This window comes from Syngnathus floridae, chromosome 20 (genome assembly GCF_059516105.1).
Source record: "Syngnathus floridae isolate MCC-2025c chromosome 20, RoL_Sflo_1.0, whole genome shotgun sequence".
Taxonomy (NCBI): Eukaryota; Metazoa; Chordata; class Actinopteri; order Syngnathiformes; family Syngnathidae; genus Syngnathus; species Syngnathus floridae.
Window position 1 is genome coordinate 5,966,728 of NC_142432.1, and position 24,651 is coordinate 5,991,378.

General features: G+C 47.2%; 3 protein-coding genes across 3 annotated transcripts; all 3 read right to left on the reverse strand.

The window, feature by feature from the left end:
* Window positions 1–230: 230 nt before the first annotated feature.
* On the reverse strand, window positions 231–2,447 carry LOC148380960 (uncharacterized). Its single transcript, XM_088364191.1, has 4 exons — window positions 2,234–2,447; window positions 1,240–1,347; window positions 1,100–1,162; window positions 231–662 (listed from the first exon to the last, which is right to left on the reverse strand). The coding sequence occupies exons 1-4, from the start codon at window positions 2,445–2,447 to the stop codon at window positions 589–591; spliced, it is 459 nt and encodes a 152-aa protein (XP_088220317.1). The 3' UTR covers window positions 231–588.
* On the reverse strand, window positions 1,667–13,756 carry LOC148380961 (uncharacterized). The gene is made up of 16 exons (XM_088364161.1): window positions 13,276–13,756; window positions 12,280–12,600; window positions 11,910–12,185; window positions 11,463–11,570; window positions 11,319–11,389; window positions 9,313–9,511; window positions 8,043–8,363; window positions 7,679–7,954; window positions 7,219–7,347; window positions 7,081–7,143; window positions 5,916–6,011; window positions 5,049–5,213; window positions 3,558–3,878; window positions 3,194–3,469; window positions 2,826–3,116; window positions 1,667–2,724 (listed from the first exon to the last, which is right to left on the reverse strand). Exons 1-16 carry the CDS (start codon window positions 13,343–13,345, stop codon window positions 2,543–2,545), a joined length of 3,165 nt encoding a protein of 1,054 aa, XP_088220287.1. The 5' UTR covers window positions 13,346–13,756; the 3' UTR covers window positions 1,667–2,542.
* A 5,446-nt stretch (window positions 13,757–19,202) lies between these two features.
* On the reverse strand, window positions 19,203–24,519 carry LOC148380962 (uncharacterized). Its single transcript, XM_088364185.1, has 9 exons — window positions 23,669–24,519; window positions 23,266–23,589; window positions 22,896–23,171; window positions 22,525–22,815; window positions 21,994–22,101; window positions 21,856–21,918; window positions 20,274–20,336; window positions 20,075–20,137; window positions 19,203–19,647 (listed from the first exon to the last, which is right to left on the reverse strand). The coding sequence occupies exons 1-9, from the start codon at window positions 23,811–23,813 to the stop codon at window positions 19,508–19,510; spliced, it is 1,473 nt and encodes a 490-aa protein (XP_088220311.1). The 5' UTR covers window positions 23,814–24,519; the 3' UTR covers window positions 19,203–19,507.
* Between the last annotated feature and the right edge of the window lie 132 nt (window positions 24,520–24,651).

Sequence of the window (24,651 nt, forward strand, 5' to 3'; positions counted from 1 at the left end):
CCGGTCAGAGTTTGCGTTGTCACACTCACGCGGACATTGTTTTACAGTAGAATTGCCAGTCCGCATGTTAAACTTTGAATTCACTGGGCGGTCCAAAAATGAGAGATACACAAAACTCAAAACTGCTCAGCACCGTGCCTGGTGGGGCGGTCCTCGAGAGCCCTCCTGGTGTCTCCCTCCTAATTAATCGTCGTTAGGGATACGCAATCTCACAAAACTGAACACACTCCTCAGATTTTTGGCAATATTTTTACTGTCCTTTCAAAATCAGTCAAATTGCAAAAGTGAGTACACCCCTACGTGATAAGTCACCCCCCCCTGCCTCCCCCCACACACAGTTGCGCAACAGGGTTCAGTTCTGAAGACATGCTCGCCCACCTTTCCCTTCAATTTCCTCGGAATATCGCACCGTGGTGCGTTTTCCCCCAGACAAGTGCATTCAAAGGTTTGCAGAAGGTCTAGGGAAGTTCACCTGTAAAGGTTCTAGTGCGTGTCCGGTTCAATATGCAACTTTAGTAGACATCACTTCATATAAAATGTCTTTACAATAGAAACATAGTTCAGTGTGTGGAGGGGTGGGGTCGGGGGTCACGAGGGTCCAGTCGGTCCGTTGTTGCCTCTGGCAGGGAGTTGGTTGCTCTTCTCACTTTCACCCTCTATGCCTGAAAATCCAAGGGATAATGTACATTCAGTGTTATTTTATGCAACTAAATTTAATCCCAATAGGTATATAATTGAAAGAAATAGTCATATAAAATAGATCAAAATGATTTTGTACTCGATGGCAAGTACATTTATTTGTATTTTCCTAATTGATATCAATTTTACTTTAATATATTTACAGAAATGTTTAATTGGAATACTATATTGCACTCATTTGAATTACTAGGGGGAATTGTTTCTCAAACATATGAAAATTTTCATTGATATTTTTGTACTAATTTAAATTCGATGGTCATTGATGGAAAAACGAGACATACTTTATGTATGAAAACAGCAACTTATTTTTCCCGTGTCTTTTCAGGGTTGTTATTGCTGGACAACACAATGGCGCCACCTAGTGCTCATACGTAAGTATTTTTATCCTCTACTCTTGTACCTTTGACCGAGTTCAGCTCGGTCTCCTCCTCAGGGTCACGTGATGAAGATTTCGTTGCTTTTCCTAAGACACACACACACACATCGTGAGCATCACACATAGATGCACACACACATGTTCGAGGGTGTCCGTGGCCTCACCTGGCATCTTCAGGTAAACAAACATGGCTGCCAGTACCAGGGCTCTCAACACCACTACCAGGTCAACGATCCACCAGTATGACGTCTGCAGCGAGGTGGTCCGATTGGCTGCACAAAGACACACACACGCACACGCGCACACACACGCACACACACACACGCGCACACGCGCACACGCGCACACACACACACACACACACACATGAGTTCAGGCAGACCGGACATGATGTTGATGTTAGCGCCGCCTTGCGTTCACCAGTGGGCGAGTTGATTGCGACGTCGGAGCCGGCTGCCAAACAAGGCCATTACCTTTCTTTCGAATGGACCTTTAACAAATCTTAAGCAGTTAATTGCTTTCCAGTAAATGATTATTGAATTACAGTCCAGGCTTTCAATTCTTTGAAGGCAACAAATGAGTCAGTAGGGCTTCAACGTCACATTTTGGTCATTTTATCTGTGATGTGTAGCAGACTTTTTACCAGTCAGCGCCTTGCTCCAGCTGAGTGTTTCCTAACATGTTTTTATCCACCGCATACTTTTTCATTGGAGAAAAGCTTGAGGCACACCACCAAAAAAATCTGTCACGTATATTAGTATATTACAATAAGACATTTTAAATGTCCTATATATGCATATAAATAGAGAGTGGGATCGTTGAATGAAAAAACGTCCCGTTTTTACTTTTTTTAATATAAAAGTGCGTTTTTTTAAAAAAAAAAGGTTTTAGACAGGAATAAACTATTGAAAGTGATGGTGATTAAAATCCAAAAGAATAGACATGACTTTGCTTTATGTATTAGACTAGCTCTATAAATATTGCGACAATAAGAACAAAGTCACTTTTAAAGACGCACTACTGTTGTGGCAGCAGCTGAGTGGCTATCACAGTCAAGCATGCTCTTATTCCCATCAGTCCCTAAACGCACCACGGCCGTCAGAGCGTCACTTCAATTAGCCACACATGCTCAGTGGTTGGGAAACTGCTTCAGCTCACCTCCAAAAGTCATTGGGGCTTGCTTCCAGCTCACGTGTGAGCAGAAACTGCTCATATGTACGAGTGCCGGTTTGGCGACCAGTCCAGAATGTAGCTTGCTTGTCGTCAAAAGTCTCATCCTCGTCATTTGTTCTTTTTCCAGCTCTTGGGCCAAAGGTTCCGTTGGATGACTAGCCTTTACTCTCAGAGAAGGTCCTTTTTCTTTGTTCTTCATTCATCTACTCTTGCCGCCTTCATCATGACAGACAGTGAAATATTCCGAAAAGTCAAAAACTTTGTGAACGTTCAATCGCACTGACATCTAAGATTTCATCGCTGTTCTCTTAATTTCACGACTTCATTCGGTGATGATGTCACAGGAGCTCCATCTTGGTTGCAGCACCACGATCTGTTTGGTCTTCGCCTGGTGAACAAGTAGATAGCGCCCACTGCAGCCACGGATAAGATCGCTCCAAGCACGCCCAACGTGATGCCGGCCGCGTTGGGGTGCACTGTAACAGAACGGGTGAGATGTTTTGGTAGGTTCCGTTTTCAGAAGCTCAGAGGAACCATGTTTTTGTGGCTGCTGCAAGGTATCTCGGCAGGAACTCACCGTCCTCCGTCCCCGTCACGGTCAGCAGGATGTCTTGAACGCGCGTCTGTGTGTTGTTGCTGAGTGTGCACGTGTATGTGCCGCTCTCCTGAGCGCTCAGGTGGTACAGGTTGAGGGCGCCCGCCTCGGACACGCCCTTCACGTGCTCCTTCCAGTCGCTGACGATATGGAGTTTGTGTCCGGCGGACCTATTGGCGATGACGTTGCTGTGGTTGAACGTCCATTCGAGGCTGCTCGGGTGAGAGACGGGCGCACACTCGATGCTCGTTTCTGCGACGGAAACGTCCAGAGCTGGAAGGAGGCATTTAAAGTCTGTCAGCATGTGCGGTGGGCAATTGAAATGCCCCCCCATCGGGTGAGTGTCTCACTATTTTTCCTCCACGTGATTCTTTGGCTGCTGTTGCTGGTGCTGACATCACAGATGTATTCCAGGTCGGGGTGGGCGTCGCCCGCCAACGCCAGCGAGCCGTTGATGTTGTAAAGCTGTGTCTGCGTCTCTTGCTGGACCTGGCTGCTGTTGCGGAGGGCGTCAGGCAGCGCCGGCTCTGTGGACCAGCGCAGTTCGGGTCGAGGGAAGATTCCGCCCGAGCTACAGATCAGCTGATCCTCATCATCGAGACGGAAGCGGATTGAAGTGACCGCAGCTGCAAAGGGATGCCATGATAGGACAACGTCCACTCGCTTCCATTCCATTCATTGAACGACCTCTGATGTACTGGCTTGTGGACTCACCTTCCACGCTGAGCTTGATGAAGGACCTCCACTGTCCCGTGAGTGTTCCCACATAGCACATGTAGGTGCCTTCATCTGCAACCAGCACATTGGTGAGCAGCAGAGAAGCGTTCCCTTTGGGGATGTTCTCCTTGAACAGCGACGTGCGGCCCCTGAAGTGCTGGTCCTGCCCCTGCGGCTGGTCTTGCTCGTAGTAGAAGGAATGAACCTTGAGTTTGCTTGGTGACTCCCGCTCCCAGTGGATGACCACGTCATCTCCGATGGGAAAGTTGGCCTCCAAAAGGCAGGGCGTCTTCCAGCGACACCAGACGTCACGGTTGCCTGCAAAACGCAATCAGGTCAGCAATGCAATGTCACACCATTGAGAGATCAAATTTCTTCTAATAACATGCCCGTGTCGAGCACCTGAGCTGGAACTCAGTGTCAGCTGAGTAAGTTTTACTCATCACATATGATACTAACGCGCAGATGCCCCGTGAGGGAAGCCCCCCACACCCCGCAACAGCTGTTTCCGTCCCACCACTTGTTCTCAAACGCCTTACTCCCAACACTCCCATGTCGCTCTCTAAGTACTTCGAGCATGAGCAACATTCAAATAGTTTTGTGTTATTGACATTCATTTCAATATCTGATTCTAAATAAAATGCCACTAATAGGCATTGATTGTTTTTCTCGTAAAGTATCAAATCCGCATTGAATAACAAATGCTCAAGCACGGCACAATGAGAGAAAAAAAGATTTCCAGGTTTTATTAACTTTGAAAGTAAATCAAATAGCGTAAAACTGAAACTAAAAACAGCTTTGAGGCCAGCTCGATAATGACAACCTCATATGGTCAGATTACTGGACCGGGTATTCCCAGGAGGTCTACCATCCAAGGACTAACCTTAACCCTGCTTATCTTCCAAGGTCGAGCATTCTCAGGGTAGAATGGCCGTAATAAAAGATCCTTGGAAGATGATTGACATTCATTTACAAATGAGACCATAGTACAGCAATGGTAGGGAAAAACAAAGGCACTTGTACTCGTAAGGTACTTACTAAGAATTAGATATTTTGAGTGTCAGGGAAGTGACCTCAAGTAAAAGTACTTGTGTACTCAATTTAAAAGCGAAAGTATGTATTAAATATGGATTGCTCTTTTTGTTTACTTGGCACAATGAGAGGAAAAAAAGGTTTCCAGGTTTTATTAACTTTGAAAGTAAATCAAATAGCGTAAAAATGTAACTGAAAATAGCTTTGAGGTCAGCTCGATAATGACAACCTCATATGGTCTGAGACAACAGGTCAAAAACCAAGCCATAAAAAAAATGCTACATTGAATCGTATGATATTTTTCTTATCATGAATTTCATCGGTTTCCCTATTAATTAAACGAGTGAGACTTATCACATTATAACCTCATATTGAACTTCTTTTTCTGGTGTGGCATAAAATACGGGATATTCGTACATCATCAAAAAAGTATATATTTGTCTCGTCCCACCTTACCTCCAATGACCAGACGCCATAGGACAGTGACCACCAAAAAGCCCACCGCAGCAGTGCCGCTGCTCTTCATCGCGCTTTTCTCATTGTTGCCGAGTACCCGGACTGGTCCACCAGCATTCCCGTGGCTGGATAAGAGCTCTAAAAAAGTCTTCTGCCACACCCCCGCTCACATGACATGAATAACTCAGAGTTTGCGTTGTCACACTCACGCGGACATAGTTTTACAGTAGAATTGCCAGTCCGCATGTTAAACTTTGAAGCCACTGAGCGGTCCAAAAATGAGAGATACATAAAACTCAAAACTGCGGTCCTCGAGAGCCCTCCTGGTGTCTCCTTCCTAATTAAGCGTCGTTAGGGATACGCAATCTCACGAAACTGAACACACTCCTCAGATTTTTGGCAATATTTTCACTGTCCTTTCAAAATCAGTCAAATTGCAAAAGTGAGTACACCCCTACGTGATAAGTAAACCCCCCCCCCCAACCCCCCCCCCCCCCCCCCCCCCCCACACACACACACAGTTGCGCAAAAGGGTTCAGTTCTGAAGACATGCTCGCCCACCTTTCCCCTCAATTTCCTCGGAATATCACGCCATGGCGCGCTTTCCCCAGGCAGATGTTGACATATGCGGTTCCCTCGCTGGGGGGTTATGACGTCAGCGGTCAAGAGTTGAAGAATCTGTTGCTGAATGTCCATGTTGACGCTCTGAACGTGATCACGCTTTGGGAATTTGCAGGCGGGACGCTGGCAAATCCTTCTAGTCGGGCTACATTCCACATCTGGATTGCATTTTGTCTCTCTCTCTCTCTCTCTCTCTCGGGAGCTCAACGCCCAAATTCATAAGGTTTGTTTCTGACCCAAAGCTACCAAGGAAGTTAGTCCACTTCTTCCAGTCTCTGTGTTGCAACCTGCTGATGATATTCCAAACCAAATGGCCAATGTCATCGGCATGTTGCGGCGAGACTGGAAGAGTCACAGAAAGGCACAGTTGTAACATTTTGAGCCATCATACAGCAATTGTGAGTTTGGCCTTCAGCCAGCTGGTCCGAAACATCGCACAAGTGCATACAAAGGTTTGCAGAAGGTCTAGGGAAGTTCACCTGTCAGGGTTCTAGTGCAGGGGGGTCAAACTCATTTTTTTCGCAGGCCGCATTGTAGTCATAGCTTCTTTTGGAGGGCCATTATGACTGTCAACCCAAATAAATGTATGAGCGCCTTATATTATATACAGTAAAAGCTACAAAACAAATTGACAAACAACTCGTTTTCAAATCAGACAAGTAAAAACTGGTCAAATATTAAAAAAAAAAGATATTAAAAGTGAAGACAATTTGCAATTCTAGTAATGACACGAATTAGAAGCACAACTTGTTTTCGCGGGCCACATAAAATGATGTTGCCAGGCCTTGAGTTTGACACCTGTGTTCTAGTGCGTGTCTGGTTCAATATGCTACTTTAGTAGACATCACTTCATACAAAATGTCTTTACAATAGAAACATAGTTCAGTTTGTGGAGGGGTGGGGTCGGGGGTCACAAAGGTCCAGTCTGTCCGTTGTTGCCTCTGGCAGGAAGTTGGTTGCTCTTCTCACTTTCACCCTTGACGCCTAAAAATCCAAAGAATAATGCAATGTTATTTTATGCAATTAAATTTAGTCCCAATAGATATCCAATTGAAAGAAATAGTCATGTAAAATAGATCAAAATGATTTTGTACTCGACGGCAAGTACATGTATTTGTATTTTCCTAATTGATATCAATTTTACTTTAATATATTTACAGAAATGTTTAATTGGAATACTATATTGCACTCATTTGAATTACTTGTTCCTCAAACATCTGAAATGCTTCCTTGATTTTTTTGTTCTAATTTAAATTCGATGGTCATTGATGGAAAAACGAGACATATTTTACAATAAAGATGAAAACAGCAACTTATTTTTCCTGTGTCTTTTAAGGGTTGTCATTGGTGGACAACACAATGGCGCCACCTAGTGCTCATAAGTGAGTATTTTTATCCTCTACTCTTGTACCTTTGACCGAGTTCAGCTCGGTCTCCTCCTCAGGGTCACGTGATGAAGATTTTGTTGCTTTTCCTAAGACACACACACACATTGTGAGCATCACACATAGATGCACACACACATGCTCGAGGGTTGCCGTGGCCTCACCTCGCATCTTCAGGTAAACCAACATGGCTGCCAGTACCAGGACTGTCAACGCCAGTACCAGGACTATCAACGCCACTACCAGGTCGACGATCCACCAGTATGACGTCTGCAGCGAGGTGCTCCGATTGGCTGCACAAAGACACACACACACATGAGTTCAGGCAGACCGGACATGATGTTGATGTTAGCGCCGCCTTGCGTTCACCAGCGGGCGAGTTGATGGCGACGTCGGAGCAGGCTGCCAAACAAGGCCCATTACCTTTCTTTCGAATTGACCTTTAACAAATTTTAAGCAGTTAATTGCAGTCTAGTAAATGATTATTGAAATACAGTAAAATATAAAAGTGCAGGTTTTTTTAAAAAGGTTTTAGACAGGAATAAACTATTGAAAGTGATGGTGATTAAAATCCAAAAGAATCAACATGACTTTGACATCAACATGACGCCCAAAGTGTCTCACTTGTTTTCCTCCACGTGATTCTTTGGCTGCTGACGGTGTTGCTGATATCACAGATGTATTTCAGGTCGGGGTGGGCGTCGCCTGCCAACGCCAGCGAGCCAGTGATGTTGTAAAGCTGCGTCTGCGTCTCTTGCTGGACCTGGCTGCTGTTGCGGAGGGCGTCAGGCAGCGCCGGCACTGTGGACCAGCGCAGTTCGGGTCGAGGGAAGATTCCGCCCGAGCTACAGATCAGCTGATCCTCATCGTCGAGACGGAAGTGGATTGAAGTGACCGCAGCTGCAAAGGGACGCCATGATAGGATAACGTCCACTCGCTTCCATTCCATTCATTGAACGACCTATGATCAGGTGGCTTGTGGACTCACCTTCCACGTTGAGCTTGATGAAGGACCTCCACTGTCCCGTGAGTGTTCCCACATAGCACATGTAGGTGCCTTCATCTGCAACCAGCACGTCCGTGATCAGCAGAGAAGCGTTCCCTTTGGGGATGTTCTCCTTGAACAGCGACGTGCGGCTCCTGAAGTGCTGGTCCTGCTCCTGCAGCTGGTCTTTCTCGTAGTAGAAGGAATGAACCTGGAGTTCGCTTGGTGACTCCCGCTTCCAGTGGATGACCACGTCATCTCCGATGGGAAAGTTGGCCTCCAAAAGGCAGGCCGCCTTCCAGCGACACCAGACGTCACGGTTGCCTGCAAAAGGTCCGCGCAATCAGGTCAGCAATGCAATGTCACACCAAATTCCTTCTGATGACATGCCCGTGTCGAGCACCTGAGCTGGAACTCAGTGACAGCTGAGTAAGTTTGACTCATCACACATGATATTCACGCGCAGATGCTCCGTGAGGGAAGCTTTGTGTTATTGACATTCATTTCAATATCTGATTCTAAATGAAATGCCACTGAATAGGCATTGATTGTTTTGCTCGTATAGTATCAAATCCACATTGAATAACAAGTGCTCAAGTTATGTTTCTTATAACAACAAATGTGTCATATTTACAAGTGCATCAACGTAAATCTTAGTCAAGATTACTGGACCGGGTATTCCCAGGAGGTCTACCATCCGAGGACGAACCTTAACCCTGCTTATCTTCCAAGGTCGAGCATTCTCAGGGTAGTATAGCCGTAATAAAAGATCCTTGGTAGATGATTGACATTCATTTACAAATGAGACCATAGTGCAGCAACGGCAGGGAGAACAAAGGCAATTGTACTCGTAAGATACTTACTAAGAATTTGATACTTGGGGCGTCAGGGAAGTGACCTCAAGTAAAAGTACTTGTGTACTCAATTTAAAAGCGAAAGTATGTATTAAATATGTATTACTCGGTTTGTTTACTTGGCACAATGAGAGAAAAAAAGGTTTCCAGGTTTTATTAACTTTGAAAGTAAATCAAATAGCGTAAAAATGAAACTGAAATTAGCTTCGAGGCCAGCTCAATAATGACAACCTCACATGGTCTGAGACAACAGGTCAAAAACCAAGCCAAAAAAAATGCAACATTGAATCGTATGATATTTTTCATCAATTTCCCTATAACAGGTAATTAAACGAATGAGTGAATTTTTCTGGTGTGGCATAAAATACAAGATATACGTACATCATAAAAAAGTGTATGTTTGTCTCGTTCCACTTTACCTCCAATGACCAGACGCCATAGGACAATGACCACCAAAAGGCCCACCACAGCAGTGCCGCTGCTCTTCATCTTTTCGCTTTTCTCATTGTTGCCGAGTACCCGGACTGGTCCACCAGCATTCCCCGTGGCTGGATAAGAGCTCTTAAAATGGGAGCATTTCAGTCTTCTGCCGCCCCCGCGCTCACATGTCGTAAATACCTCAGTTTGCGTTCACACTCTTTGTTTTACAACAGCATTGCCAATCCGCATGGTAAACTTTGAAGTCAGTGGGCGGTTCAAAAATGAGAGATGCACAAAACTCAAAACTGCTCAGCACAGTGCCTGATGGGGGGTTCTCGAGAACCCCCTAGTGCAGGGGTGGGCAAACTTTTTGACTTGCGGGACGAATTGGGTTCTAAATTTTGACCGGGGGGCCGAACCAGGAGCAGATGGATGTAGTGTTTGTGTGAAGTAATATAAACGACCTGTAAAGGTCATTGCATAAAAGGTTTTGGCCTTTAGTAGGTAGTAAAGCATGGATATTCAAAAAAAGTTTTTGGAAAACAAATGCATTTATTAACAGCATTAAAAAAAAAATCCCTAAAAAACTGCTATCAGTGATTCTCATAAAATACGACACTGTTATTATGAATAACAGTCTCCATCACTTCAGTGCCTGCACGTCAGATTAATGAAAGATGTTTATCTTATGAGATCACATCAAACGGCAAACATTCTGACCAAATATATCATCTTGAAGAATCGGTGAAAGCATACATCTAAATAAAGTAATCAAAACGGCAACATGGTGAGGGGTATCTGAAAATCAGAGCAGAGTTTTAACTCACAAACACCTGGTAACAGAGGTGAGGAAACGCGAAACGCTTACTTAAAGTAAGCCTTAAGAACTTTACAGGTTAAGATTAGTCAAAAACAGGTGGTGCATCAATGTCCTTGAGCATCCTGCATTGTTTGAAAATGAGAATGGTCGCTAGTTTCAATCCCTGCTATTTGTACAGATCATATTCAAAATGCATTTTTTTTGCAACAAATTTGAAAGCCTCCCCTACATTTTCAGTGGGAACAGTGTTGTTTGTCTCCCTTTTTTTGCTAGTGTGTCATAGTCTGGAGTAAAATTTGTTGTGGCAATTCTTAGGAGAGATCCGAGGTGTTGGTCCGTTTACCTAGATCTGTGACGGGTTGATGTTGATGTTCATGTGGCTGAACGTCACGTCGCGTACGTCGAGCCAAATTGGCCACTCTTTTTAAACACTCGGCACTCAGTGTCCACCTACTTCTGAAGACATGCTCGCCCACCATTCCCTTCAAATTCCTCGGAATATCGCGCCATGGCGCGCTTTCCCCCAGACAAGTGCATTCAAAGGTTTGCAGAAGGTCTAGGGAAGTTCACCTGTAAAGGTTCTAGTGCGTGTCCGGTTCAATATGCAACTTTAGTAGACATCACTTCATATAAAATGTCTTTACAATAGAAACATAGTTCAGTGTGTGGAGGGGTGGGGTCGGGGGTCAGGAGGGTCCAGTCTGTCCGTTGTTGCCTCTGGCAGGGAGTTGGTTGCTCTTCTCACTTTCACCCTCTACGCCTGAAAATCCAAGGGATAATGTACATTCAGTGTTATTTTATGCAACTAAATTTAATCCCAATAGGTATATAATTGAAAGAAATAGTCACATAAAATAGATCAAAATGATTTTGTACTCAATGGCAAGTACATTTATTTGTATTTCCCTAATTGATATCAATTTTACTTTAATATATTTACAGAAATGTTTAATTGGAATACTATATTGCACTCATTTGAATTACTTGTTCCTCAAACATATGAAATTTTTCCTTGATATTTTTGTACTAATTTAAATTCGATGGTCATTGATGGAAACACGAGACATATTTTACAAAAAAGATGAAAACAGCAACTTATTTTTCCCGTGTCTTTTCAGGGTTGTCATTGCTGGACAACACAATGGCGCCACCTAGTGCTCATACGCAAGTATTTTTATCCTCTACTCTTGTACCTTTGACCGAGTTCAGCTCGATCTCCTCCTCAGGGTCACATGATGAAGATTTTGCTGCTTTTCCTAAGACACACACACATTGTGAGCATCACACATAGATGCACACGCACATGCTCGAGGGTTGCCGTGGCCTCACCTCGCATTTTCGGGTAAACCAACTTGGCTGCCAGTACCAGGACTATCAAAACCACTTCCAGGCCGATGATCCACCAGTATGACGGCTGCAGCGAGGTCCTCCGATTGGCTGCACAAAGACACACACACACTCACACACATGAGTTCAGGCAGACCGGACATGATGTTGATGTTCGCGCCGCCTTGCGTTCACCAGTGGGCGAGTTGATGGCGACGTTGGAGCAGGCTGCCAAACAAGGCCCATTACCTTTCTTTCGAATTGACCTTTAACAAATCTTAAGCAGTTAATTGCAGTCTAGTAAATGATTATTGAAATACAGTAAAATATAAAAGTGCAGTTTTTTTTAAGAAGGTTTTAGACAGGAATAAACTATTGAAAGTGATGGTGATTAAAATCCAAAAGAATCAACATGACTTTGACATCAACATGACGCCCAAAGTGTCTCACTTGTTTTCTTCCATGTGGTTCTTTGGCTGCTGACGGTGTTGCTGATATCACAGATGTATTCCAGGTCGGGGTGGGCGTCGCCCGCCAACGCCAGCGAGCCGTTGATGTTGTAAAGCTGCGTCTGCGTCTCTTGCTGGACCTGGCTGCTGTTGCGGAGGGCGTCAGGCAGCGCCGGCTCTGTGGACCAGCGCAGTTCGGGTTGAGGGAAGATTCCGCCCGAGCTACAGATCAGCTGATCCTCATTGTTGAGACGTAGGCGGATTGAAGTGACCGCAGCTGCAAAGGAACGCCATGATAGGACAAGGTCTACTCGCTTCCATTCCATTCATTGAACTACCTCTGATGTACTTCAGGTGGCTTGTGGACTCACCTACCACGTTGAGCTTGATGACGGACCTCCACCGTTCCGTGAGTGTTCCCACATGGCACATGTAGATGCCTTCATCTGCAACCAGCACATTGGTGATCAGCAGAGAAGCGTTCCCTTTGGGGATGTTCTCCTTGAACAGCGACGTGCGGCCCCTGAAGTGCTGGTCCTGCTCCTGCAGCTGGTCTTTCCCGTAGTCGAAGTTATGAACCTGGAGTCTGCTTGGTAACCATCGCTTCCAGTGGATGACCACGTCACCGCTGATGGGAAAGTTAGCCTCCAAAAGGCAGGGCGTCTTCCAGCGACACCAGATGTCACGGTTGCCTGCAAAACGCAATCAGGTCAGCAATGCAATGTCACACCAAATTCCTTCTGATGACATGCTCGTGTCGAGCACCTGAGCTGGAACTCAGTGACGGCTAAGTAAGGAAGTAAGCCCCCCCCCCAGCAGCTGTTTCCGTTCCACCACTTGTTCTCAAATGCCTTAGTCCCAACACTCCCATGTCGCTCTCTAAGTACTTCCAGCATGAGCAACATTCAAATAGCTTTGTGTTATTGACATTCATTTCAATATCTGATTCTAAAGGAAGTGCCACTAATAGGCATTGATTGTTTTGCTCGTAAAGTATCAAATCCACATTGAATAACAAGTGCTCAAGCATGGCACAATGAGAGAAAAAAAGGTTTCCAGGTTTTATTAACTTTGAAAGTTAATCAAATAGCGTAAAAATGAAACTGAAAATAGCTTCGAGGCCAGCTTGATAATGACTACCTCATATGGTCTGATGAGACAACAGGTCAAAAACAAAGCCATAAAAAAAATGCTACATTGAATCGTATGATATTTTTCTTATCATGAATTTCATCGGTTTCCCTATTGTTAAACGAGTGAGACTTATCACATTATAACGCCATGTTGAACTTTTTTTTTCTCGTGTGGCATAAAATACAAGATATACGTACATCATAAAAAAGTATGTTTGTCTCTTTCCACCTTACCTCCAATGACTAGACGCCATAGGACAGTGACCACCAAAAAGCCCACCGCAGCAGTGCCGCTGCTCTTCATCCTCGCGCTTTTCTCATTGGTGCCGAGTACCCGGACTGGTCCACCAGCATACCCGTGGCTGGATAAGAGCTCTAAAAATACCAGCGTCAAAGTCTTCTGCCACACCCCGCTCACATGACATGAATTGTTGTCTCACTCACGCGGACATAGTTTTACAGTAGAATTGCCAGTCCGCATGTTAAACTTTGAAGCCACTGGGAATTTAAATTCGATGGTCATTGATGGAAAAACGAGACATATTTTACAAAAAGCCCACCGCAGCAGTCCCGCTGCTCTTCATCATGGCGCTTTTCTCACCGGCAGGATTCTGCACTGGAAAGATCTCTCAAAATACAAGAGCCAAAGTCTTCCGCCACACCCCCGCGTTGTCACACTCACGCGGACATTGTTTTACAGCAGCATTGCCAATCCGCATGGTAAACTTTGGTAAAAATGAGAGATGCACAAAACTCAAAACTGCTCAGCACCGTGCCTGGTGGGGCGGTTCTCGAGAGCGCCCCTGGTGTCCCCCTCCTAATTAAAGCGTCGTTAGGGATACGCAATCTCACAAAACTGAACACGCTCCTCAGATTTTCGGCAATATTTTTACTGTCCTTTCAAAATCAGTCAACACGCAGCCATTAATTTTCAAATTGCAAAAGTGAGTACACCCCTATGTGATAAGTCACAGCCCCCCTCTCAACACCATCATCATCGGCAGTCACTCGTATGACGGTCCTCCTTCCTGGTCTTTGTGGGTCTTCAGATCCTGGACCCGATAACTCTGGTGCAGTGCGGACAGGGGAATGTAATGATGGTGGGTGTGGGTTGAGCCAGCTTGGTGGAGGCTCTCTCCTTTCTGCGTCTGCGTTTTTCTTGAGCAGCATGGTGGAAGTCAACGTTATATTGAGCGGCGCTGTCACGGACAAGGTATCTCCACGCCGTCCTGTCTGTGGCCTTGCCTTCCCAGGTTTTAAGGTTTATGTGACACTTTGTCATGTTTGCTTTTATGTTGTCCTTGAACCTCTTCTTCTGACCTCCCGGGGCCCGCTTTCCTTCAGCGAGCTGGGAATAAAGGACTTGTTTTGGGAGCCGAGAGTCAGGCATGCGGATTACAGGGCCAGTCTGTCTGAGTTGGTTTTGGGCAATGGTGGCAGTGATGGTAGGCAAGCCAGCCTCCTCCAGGACGCTGGTGTTGGTGCGTCTGAGGATTTTCCGGAGGCATCTCTGATGGTAGGTCTCCAGTGCCCTTAAGTGCCTGCTGTATGTGGTCCAGGCTTCTGACCCATACAGAAGGGTGGGGAAGACCACAGCTTTGTAGACCAGGATTTTGGTCTTTGCTTGGAGGTCACGATTCTTGAAGACTCGCTTCCGTAGCCTTGAGAAAGCCCCACTGGCACAGCTGAGGCGATGGTCAATTTCATCATCAATGGTGGCTTTAGATGACAGGAGGCTGCCGAGATAGGGGAAGTGGTCAACCTTTTCCAGTCGGATGTTGTCAATAGAGATGTTTGGGGCAGGCAAACTGCAGTTTGGTAGTGGTTGGTGGCGGATTTCGGTCTTTTTTATATTAATGGCTAGACAAAGCTGTTTGTATGCCTTCGCGAAGGCAGACAGAATACTCTGTAGGTCTTCTTCCGACAGGGCTACAAGGGCATTGTCGTCCGCATACTGCATCTCCATGATGGGATATGGTGGTGGTTTGACCTTTAGCCCTGAATCGGTTGATGTTGAGAAGTTGACCGTCGGTTCCGTACATGATTTTGACTCCGTGGGGCAGATGCTTGCTTGTGCGGCGGAGGATAGCAGCGATAAAGAGGGAAAATAGTGTCGGAGCGATAACGCATCCCTGTTTGACACCTGTGTCAACCCTGAAGGGTTCCGTCTCGTCTCCACTGCCGCTGAGCACTGTGGCTGACATGTTATCATGCAGTAGTCTCAGTACTCTGATGTATTTGTCTGGGCAGCCAATCTTGGATAGAACCAGCCAAAGGGCCTGACGGCTAACTGAATCGAAGGCCTTGGTGAGGTCTATGAAGGCCATGTATAGTGGTTGATTTTGTTCCCGGCATTTTTCTTGCAGTTGTCGAGCAATGAAAACCATATCTGTGGTGCCTCTACTTGGGCTAAATCCACTCGGAGACTCAGGAAGGATGCTTTCTGACAGGTGGGTGAGTCTGTTGGCCAGAACCCGAGCGAGGGTTTTCCCTATGGTGGAGAGGAGAGAAATACCACGGTAATTCCCGCAGTCTGCCTTGTCTCCTTTCTTGAATACGGAGACGATTAAGGCATCTCTGAGCTGCGCAGGGATTTCCTCTTCTCCCCAGATCTTAAGAAGCAGGGCATGGATGTGCTTGAGAAGGTCAGGTCCGCCTTTCTTCAAGACCTCTGCTGGAATTTCATCGGGCCCAGCAGCCTTGTTGTTCCTCATCTTCCTAATGGCATCCTGCAACTCGTTCAGGCTGGGTGGCTCTCCCATGCTTTCAGCTGTGGGCTGTTGTGGTAGTTGATCAAGAGCCTCCATCTCAGGTATAGTGTCCCTGTTTAAGAGGTCCTCGTAGTGTTCTTTCCACCTGTTTGTAATTGCCTCCTTGTCCTTCAGCAGCAGGCCATCCTTAGAGCGAAGGGGGGTTAGGCAGTGGTGGCTAGGACCATACACCGCTCTTGTGGCATCAAAGAAGCCTCTCGTGTCTCCGGAGTCAGCAAGCTGCTCGATCTCCAGAGCCTTCTTTGTCCACCATTGGTTCTTCAGTTTCCTCACCTGTGTTTGGACGGCTGCCTTCGCTTTGGCATGGGCTACTCTTTTCACCTTGCAGTGGATGTCATTTGGCCAGGTGATGAAAGCTTGCCGCTTGTTGTTACTTAGCTGCTGGATCTCAGTGTCATTCTCATCAAACCAGTCTTGATGCGTCCGCTTTTTGTGACTGAGGATTTTTTTGCAGGTGTTCATTATGGTCGTCGAAAGTGTGCGCCAGTGTGTTTCAATATCCTCTGGGTAGTGGTTGGGCAGCGCTGCACTAAGAGCCTCCTGCAGCTGTTGTTAGGAGGCGGTGTCATTCAGCAACTCGATGTTAATTCTTGGCCGGCACTGTTTTTTCTGCATCCGTTTTTTCCGCATTAGGCGGATGGACATGATGGAGCGAATGAGGCGATGGTCGGTCCAGCAGTCGTCTGCACTGGTCATCGCTCTGGTGTTTAAGACATCGCGGCGGTCTTTAGAGCGGACAACGACATAGTCGATGAGATGCCACAGTTTGGAGCGAGGATGCATCCAAGATGTTTTGAACTTGTTTTTTGGACGGAAAAGTGTGTTGGTCATGACCAGGTTGTGTTCTGAGCACTTGGTTGGTAGTAATGTGCCATTAGAGTTTGTGTTTCCAACCCCTTCTCTCCCCAGCGTACCCCTCCATAGGTGGTGGTTTCGTCCCACTCTGGCGTTGAAGTCTCCACGCAGGATTAGCTTATCCTCCTTGGGGACTTCCGATAGGACTTTGTCTAGGTCAGCGTAGAAGGCCTCCTTCACTTCGTCCTGTGCATCAAGTGTTGGTGCAAAGGCACTAATGACCGTGGCCATCTGATTGTTGACAAGCATCAGGCGCATGGTCATTAGGCGCTCGTTAATGCCCACAGGGAGTTCATGGAGGTGGTTGATGAGGCGGTTCTTGATAGCAAAACCCACACCGTGGATTCTTGGCTCAGTTGCAGGCTTTCCTTTCCAAAAGAAAGTATATCCACCTTTTTCCTCCTTCAGCTGCCCTTCATCTGCCAGTCGGGTCTCGGAGAGTGCTGCGATGTCGATCTGGAACTTCCTTAGCTCTCTGGAGATGATGGCAGTTCGCCTTTCAGGTCGATCGCTGGCTTGGTTGTCCGTTAGGTTCCGCACGTTCCAGGCTCCAATGTGTACATGTTTTTGTTTCTGACCGTGTGGTGGTGATCCCTCTGGATGCGGTATTCCAAACAGGATTTTGTGAGGCAGGCTATGTTTAGGGTACCTTTTCTAACCCCCTCCCCTAATGGGGTGAGCAGAGTGGATCCTGAATAGGGCTACTCAGTCATGGGTGCAGCTGCCGAGAAGCTCTTCTGCCTCAGTCCAAGAACTTAACGACTGAATCTAACACCCACCGCCTGTGTGCCAGGTTGTGGCTAGGGGCTGCCAGACCTCACTGTCCTGCCCCCGTTACCACTTCCTGATCGCCACAGGACTTTGTTGTCCAGGATGTAAAATGGAATAGGTTCCCTTCAGGAGGACGCCTGCGCGTGACGTCTTTTAGCGTGGGGAGACTGATGCGCCTGCAGCCACCACAGGGTCCTTGGCAGAAAGGGGCCAGGATCCAATGGCATGGAGTCCATGACAATTGAAAACCACCCTCTGTTGCAGCCTTCATCCGCCTTCAGTGCCGTTGTGACTCACAGTGTCATCCTCCGCCACTCCCACCGTTGAGGTCTTTGGATCGCACTTTGTCTGGAACCTCTCCTTCGACCTCACCGCCATGGTTGAACCTACCAGGAGCCGAGACTCCAGACGGCATCGCTCTCCGGTTCATCGGAACACGCAAGGCTCTCCACCACGGTAAAGTGGTGATCCATGGAGAGCACCCACCCACCCCCACACACACACATAGTTGCGCAACAGGGTTTAGTTCTGGAGACATGCTCACCCACCTTTCTTCTCAATTTCCTCGGAATATCGCGCCATGGCATGCTTTCCCCCAGACAAGTGCATTCAAAGGTTTGCAACAGGTCTAGGGGAGTTCACCTGTAAAGGTTCTAGTGCGTGTCCGGTTCAATATGCAACTTTAGTAATAATAATAATAATAATAATAATAAAATTTGTATAGCGCTTTTCAAAAACCCAAAGACGCTTACAGGGAACAAGGCAAAGACACACAGGAGGGGAGGGGGACGGGGAAAATATTTATATAATTAAGAAGAGGAAACCAGTTATGGGAAGGGGAGGTCATAGGCTTGAGAGAAGAGGTACGTTTTTAGACGGGACTTAAATATGGGGAGTGTGGGTGAGTCACAGACAGACTGAGGGAGAGAGTTCCAGAGTCGGGGTGATGTGCAGGAGAACGCTCCGTCACCGAAGGATTTGAGTTTAGATTTTGGGACTGTCAGACGTGAAGTATTGGAGGATCGGAGGGAACGGTTGGGGCAGTAGGGGACAAGGAGGTCGGATAGGTAAGTGGGAGCCAGGTGGTGAAGGGCTTTGAAGGTGAGGAGGAGTATCTTGAAGATGATACGGTCCTTAATGGGGAGCCAGTGAAGAGAGTGGAGAACAGGAGTGATGTGTTCACAGGACCGGGTGTGGGTAAGGAGGCGGGCAGCAGAGTTTTGGACTAGTTGAAATCTGTGGAGTGAGTGAGCAGTGATTCCAGCGAGAAGGGAGTTGCAGTAGTCAAGCCGGGATGAGATGAAGGCGTGGATGAGGGATTCAGCGGCAGGGAGAGAGAGGCAGTGCCGGATTTTGGCGATGCGTCGGAGGTGGAAGTAGGAGGTCTTAACAACTGAGCTAGCATGAGGGTGGAAGGACAGCGTAGGGTCAAAAATAACGCCAAGATTGCGTGCCAGAGGGGAGGGAGTGATGTTTGAGGAGTCAATGGTGAGTGTGATGGATCCAGTTTTATTAAGGGAGGATTTAGTGCCTATGAGGAGGAGCTCTGTTTTGTCACTGTTAAGTTTGAGAAAGTTGTGGGTCAGCCATGTTTTTATTGTAGAGATGCAGGTTTCAAAGTGGGCGAGGGGAGGGTTTTGGGTTGGTGCGGTGCGGATATAGATCTCCGTGTCATCGGCGTAGCAGTGGAAGTCTAGATTGAGTTTGCGGATGACATTACAGAGGTAACAGATGAATAGGAGGGGGCCAAGAACTGAGCCTTGGGGGACCCCCTGTGTAACTGGGGAGAGGATGGATGTGTGGTCGGAGAGAGAGATGAACTGGTTTCTGTTGGCGAGCCAGTCGAGCGCAGTGCCCTCAACACCTAGTTGGCGCAGCCTTTGAAGGAGGATGGAATGGTTCACAGTGTAAAGGCTGCGCTAAAGTCAAGAAGTAGTAGGATATTGAGGGCACCAGAGTCTGCAGAAATGAGGAGATCTTTGGTGACTTTAACAAGAGCTGCTTCGGCGCTGTGAAGTGGGCGGAATCCGGAATGGAAGGGTTCATAGAGGTCATTGAGGTAGTGGACATCACTTCATACAACATGTCTTTACAATAGAAACATAGTTCAGTGTGTGGAGGGGTGGGGTCGGGGGTCCCGAGGGTCCAGTCTGTCCGTTGTTGCCTCTGGCAGGAAGTTGGTTGCTCTTCTCACTTTCACCCTTGACGCCTGAAAATCCAAAGGATAATGCAATGTTATTTTATGCAATTAAATTTAGTCCCAATAGATATCCAATTGAAAGAAATAGTCATGTAAAATAGATCAAAATGATTTTGTACTCGATGGCAAGTACATGTATTTGTATTTTCCTAATTGATATCAATTTTACTTTAATATATTTACAGAAATGTTTAATTGGAATACTATATTGCACTCATTTGAATTACTTGTTCCTCAAACATATGAAATTTTTCCTTGATATTTTTGTACTAATTTAAATTCGATGGTCATTGATGGAACAACGAGACATACTTTACAAAAAAGATGAAAACAGCAACTTATTTTTCCCGTGTCTTTTCAGGGTTGTCATTGCTGGACAACGCAATGGCGCTGCTTAGTGCTCATAAGTGAGTATTTTCATCCTCTACTCTTGTACCTATGACCGAGTTCAGCTCGTTCTCCTCCTCAGGGTCACGTGATGAAGATTCTGTTGCTTTTCCTAAGACACACACACACACACACACACGCACGCACACGCACACGCACACACACACACACACACACATTTTGTGAGCATCACACAATGGCGCCACTTAGTGCTCATAAGTGAGTATTTCTATCCTCTACTATTGTACCTTTGACTGAGTTCAGCTTGGTCTCCTCCTCAGGGTCACGTGATGAAGATTCTGTTGCTTTTCCTAAGACACACACACACGCACACACACACACACACACACACACACACACACACACACACACACACACACACACCCGCTCACATTACATGTCTACATTTGTCTCGTCCCACCTTACCTCCAATGACCAGACGCCATAGGACAGTGACCACCAAAAAGCCCACCGCAGCAGTCCCGCTGCTCTTCATCATGGCGCTTTTCTCACCGGCAGCATTCTACACTGGCAAGATCTCTCAAAATAGAAGAGGCAAGGGCTGGCCACACCCCCGCATTGTCACACTCAAGCGGACATTGTTTTACAGCAGCATTGCCAATCTGCATGTTAAACTTTGAAGCAACTGGGCGGTCCAAAAATGAGAGATGCATGGGGCGGTTCTCTGCGCGTGACGTCTTTTAGCGTGGGGAGACTGATGCGCCTGCAGCCACCACAGGGTCCTTGGCAGAAAGGGGCCAGGATCCAATGGCATGGAGTCCATGACAATTGAAAACCACCCTCTGTTGCAGCCTTCATCCGCCTTCAGTGCCGTTGTGACTCAGTGTCATCCTCCGCCACTCCCACCGTTGAGGTCTTTGGATCGCACTTTGTCTGGAACCTCTCCTTCGACCTCACCGCCATGGTTGAACCTACCAGGAGCCGAGACTCCAGACGGCATCGCTCTCCGGTTCATCGGAACACGCAAGGCTCTCCACCACGGTAAAGTGGTGATCCATGGAGAGCACCCCCACACACCCACTCCCCCCCCCCCCTCCACACACACACAGATGCGCAACAGGGTTTAGTTCTGAAGACATGCTCGCCCACCTTTCCCTTCAATGTCCCCCAGGCAGATGTTGACCTATGCGGTTCCCTCGCTGGGGGGTTATGACGACAAGAGTTGAAGAATCTGTTGCTGAATGTCCATGTTGACGCTCTGAACGTGATCACGCTTTGGGAATTTGCAGGCGGGACGTCAGCAAAACATTCTCGTCGGGCTACATTCCATATCTGAATTGCGTTCTCCCTCTCTCCCTCTCTCTCTCTCCCTCTCTCTCTCTCCCTCCCTCTCTCCCCCTCCCTCTCTCTCTCTCTCTCTCTCTCTCTCTCTCTCTCTCTCTCTCTCTCTCTCTCTCTCTCTCTCTCTCTCTCTCTCGGAGAGATTCGCCCAAATTCATAAGGTTTGTTTCTGACCCTAAGCTACCAAGGAAGTTAGTCCACTTCTTCCAGTCTCTGTGTTGCAACCTGCTGATGACATTCCAAACCAAATGGCCAATGTCATCGGCATGTTGCGGCGAGACTGGAAGAGTCACAGAAAGGCACAGTTGTGATACATCAAAATGATTTTGTACTCGATGGAAAGTATATTTATTTGTATTTCCCTAATTGATATAAATTTTACTTTAATATATTTACAGAAATGTTTAATTGGAATACGAAAAACAGCAGCTTATTTTTCCCGTGTCTTTTCAGGGTTGTCATTGCTGGACAACACAATGGCGCCACTTAGTGCTCATAAGTGAGTATTTCTATCCTCTACTATGGTACCTTTGACTGAGTTCAGCTCGGTCTCCTCCTCAGGGTCACGTGATGAAGATTTTGCTGCTTTTCCTAAGACACACACACATCGTGAGCATCACACATAGATGCACACACACACATGCTCGAGGGTTGCCGTGGCCTCACCTCGCATCTTCAGGTAAACCAACATGGCTGCCGGTACCAGGACTGTCAACGCCACTACCAGGCCGACGATCCACCAGTATGACGTCTGCAGCGAGGTGCTCCGATTGGCTGTACAAAGACACACACACACTCACACACGAGTTCAGGCAGACCGGACATGATGTTGATGTTAGCGCCGCCTTGCGTTCACCAGTGGGCGAGTTGATGGCGACGTCGGAGCAGGACCTTTAACATATCTTAAGCAGTTAATTGCAGTCTAGTAAATGATTATTGAAATACAGTAAAATATAAAAGTGCAGGTTTTTTAAAAAGGTTTTAGACAGGAATAAACTATTGAAAGTGATGGTGATTAAAATCCAAAAGAATCAACATGACTTTGACATCAACATGACGCCCAACGTGATGCCGGCCGCGTTGGAGCGCACTGTAACAGAACGGGTGAGATGTTTTGGTAGGTTCCGTTTTCAGAAGCTCAGAGGAACCATGTTTTTGTGGGTGCTGCAAGGTGTCAGTATCTCGGCAGGAACTCACCGTCCTCCGTCCCCGTCACGGTCAGCAGGATGTCTTGAACGCGCGTCTCTGTGTTGTTGCTGAGCGTGCACGTGTATGTGCCGCTCTGCTTAGCGCTCAGGTGGGACAGGTTGAGGGTGCCCGCCTCGGACACGCCCTTCACGTGCTCCTTCCAGTCGCTGACCATATGGAGTTTGTGTCCGGCGGACCTATTGGCGATGACGTTGCTGCGGTTGAACGTCCATTCGAGGCTGCTCGGGTGAGAGACGGGGGCACACTCGATGCTCGTTTCTGCGACGGAAATGTCCAGAACTGGAAGGAGGCATTTAAAGTTTGTCAGCATGTGCGGTGGGCAATTGAAATGCCCCCCCCCCACCGGGTGAGTGTCTCACTTGTTTTCCTCCACGTGATTCTTCGGCTGCTGTTGGTGGTGCTGACATCACAGATGTATTCCAGGTCGGGGTGGGCGTCGCCCGCCAACGCCAGCGAGCCGTCGATGTTGTAAAGCTGCGTCTGCGTCTCTTGCTGGACCTGGCTGCTGTTGCGGAGGGCGTCAGGCAGCGCCGGCTCTGTGGACCAGCGCAGTTCGGGTCGAGGGAAGATTCCGCCCGAGCTGCAGATCAACTGATCCTCATCGTCGGGACGGAAGCGGATTGAAGTGACCGCAGCTGCAAAGGGACACCATGATAGGACAACGTCCACTCGCTTCCATTCCATTCATTGAACGACCTCTGATGTACTTCAGGTGGCTTGTGGACTCACCTTCCACGTTGAGCTTGAGGAAGAACTCCCAGTGTCCCGTGAGTGTTCCCACATAGCACATGTAGATGCCTTCATCCGCAACCAGCACATTCATGAGCAGCAGAGAAGCGTTCCCTTTGGGGATGTTCTCCTTGAACAGCGACGTGCGGCTCCTGAAGTGCTGGTCCTGCTTCTGCAGCTGGTCTTTCTCGTCGTAGAAGGAATGAACCTGGAGTTTGCTTGGTGAGTCCTGCTTCCAGTGGATGACCACATCCTCTCCGATGGGAAAGTTGGCCTCCAAAAGGCAGGGCGTCTTCCAGCGACACCAGACTAACGTCAGGTTGCCTGCAAAAGGTCCGTGCAATCAGGTCAGCAATGCAATGTCACACCAAATTCCTTCTGATGACATGCCCGTGTCGAGCACCTGAGCTGGAACTCAGTGACGGCTCAGTAGGCAAGTAAGTCCCCCCCCCTCCCCAGCAGCTGTTTCTGTTCCACCACTTGTTCTCAAACGCCTTGCTCCCAACACTCCCATGTCGCTCTCTAAGTACTTTCAGCGTGTGCAACATTCAAATAGCTTTGTGTTTGTCACGTCTCGTCCCCAACTGCTCCACTATGTGTCTGTTGTCTTGGTTTCTGTCTGTGTGCTCGCCCCTCCCCTCCTGTGTGCCCATGATCAGTATGATTATTCCCACCTGCCTCTCGTTACCTGTCGTGTATATAAGTCCTGTCTGCCCCTCACTCCCTGTCGGATCATTGGTTGTGGTTGTTCGGTGTTGGATTTACGCTGTGTGTTCCTGTCATGAGGTCTTTTTTGGTTCCTGTTGTCGTCCGGTCTTGCTGTCGCCATGTCCTGATGTCGTCTGGTTTCACGTCCCGGTCAGTCATCCATGTTATTGTGGTTACGTCGTGTCAATTTGCCTTTTTTGAGTTCACCAATAAACCCTGGTCCAAGCTGCACTTGGTCGTCCTGCTCCATGCTCCACCCGACCGTGACAGTGTTATTGACATTCATTTCAAGATCTGATTCTAAATGAAATGCCACTGAATAGGCATTGATTGTTTTGCTCGTAAAGTATCAAATCCACGTTGAATAACAAGTGCTCAAGTTATGTAGGGAAAAACAAAGGCACTTGTACTCGTAAGATACTTACTAAGAATTAGATACTTGGGGCGTCAGGGAAGTGACCTCAAGTAAAAGTACTTGTGTACTCAATTTGAAAGCGAAAGTATGAAACTTTCGCCAGCTCGGGGCCAGCTCGATAATGAAAACCTCATATGGTCTAAGACAACAGGTCAAAAAACAAGCCCAAAAAAAAATGCTACATTGAATCGTATATTTTTCATGAATTTCCCTATAACGGGTAATTACACGAGTGAGACTTATCACATTATAACGCCATGTTG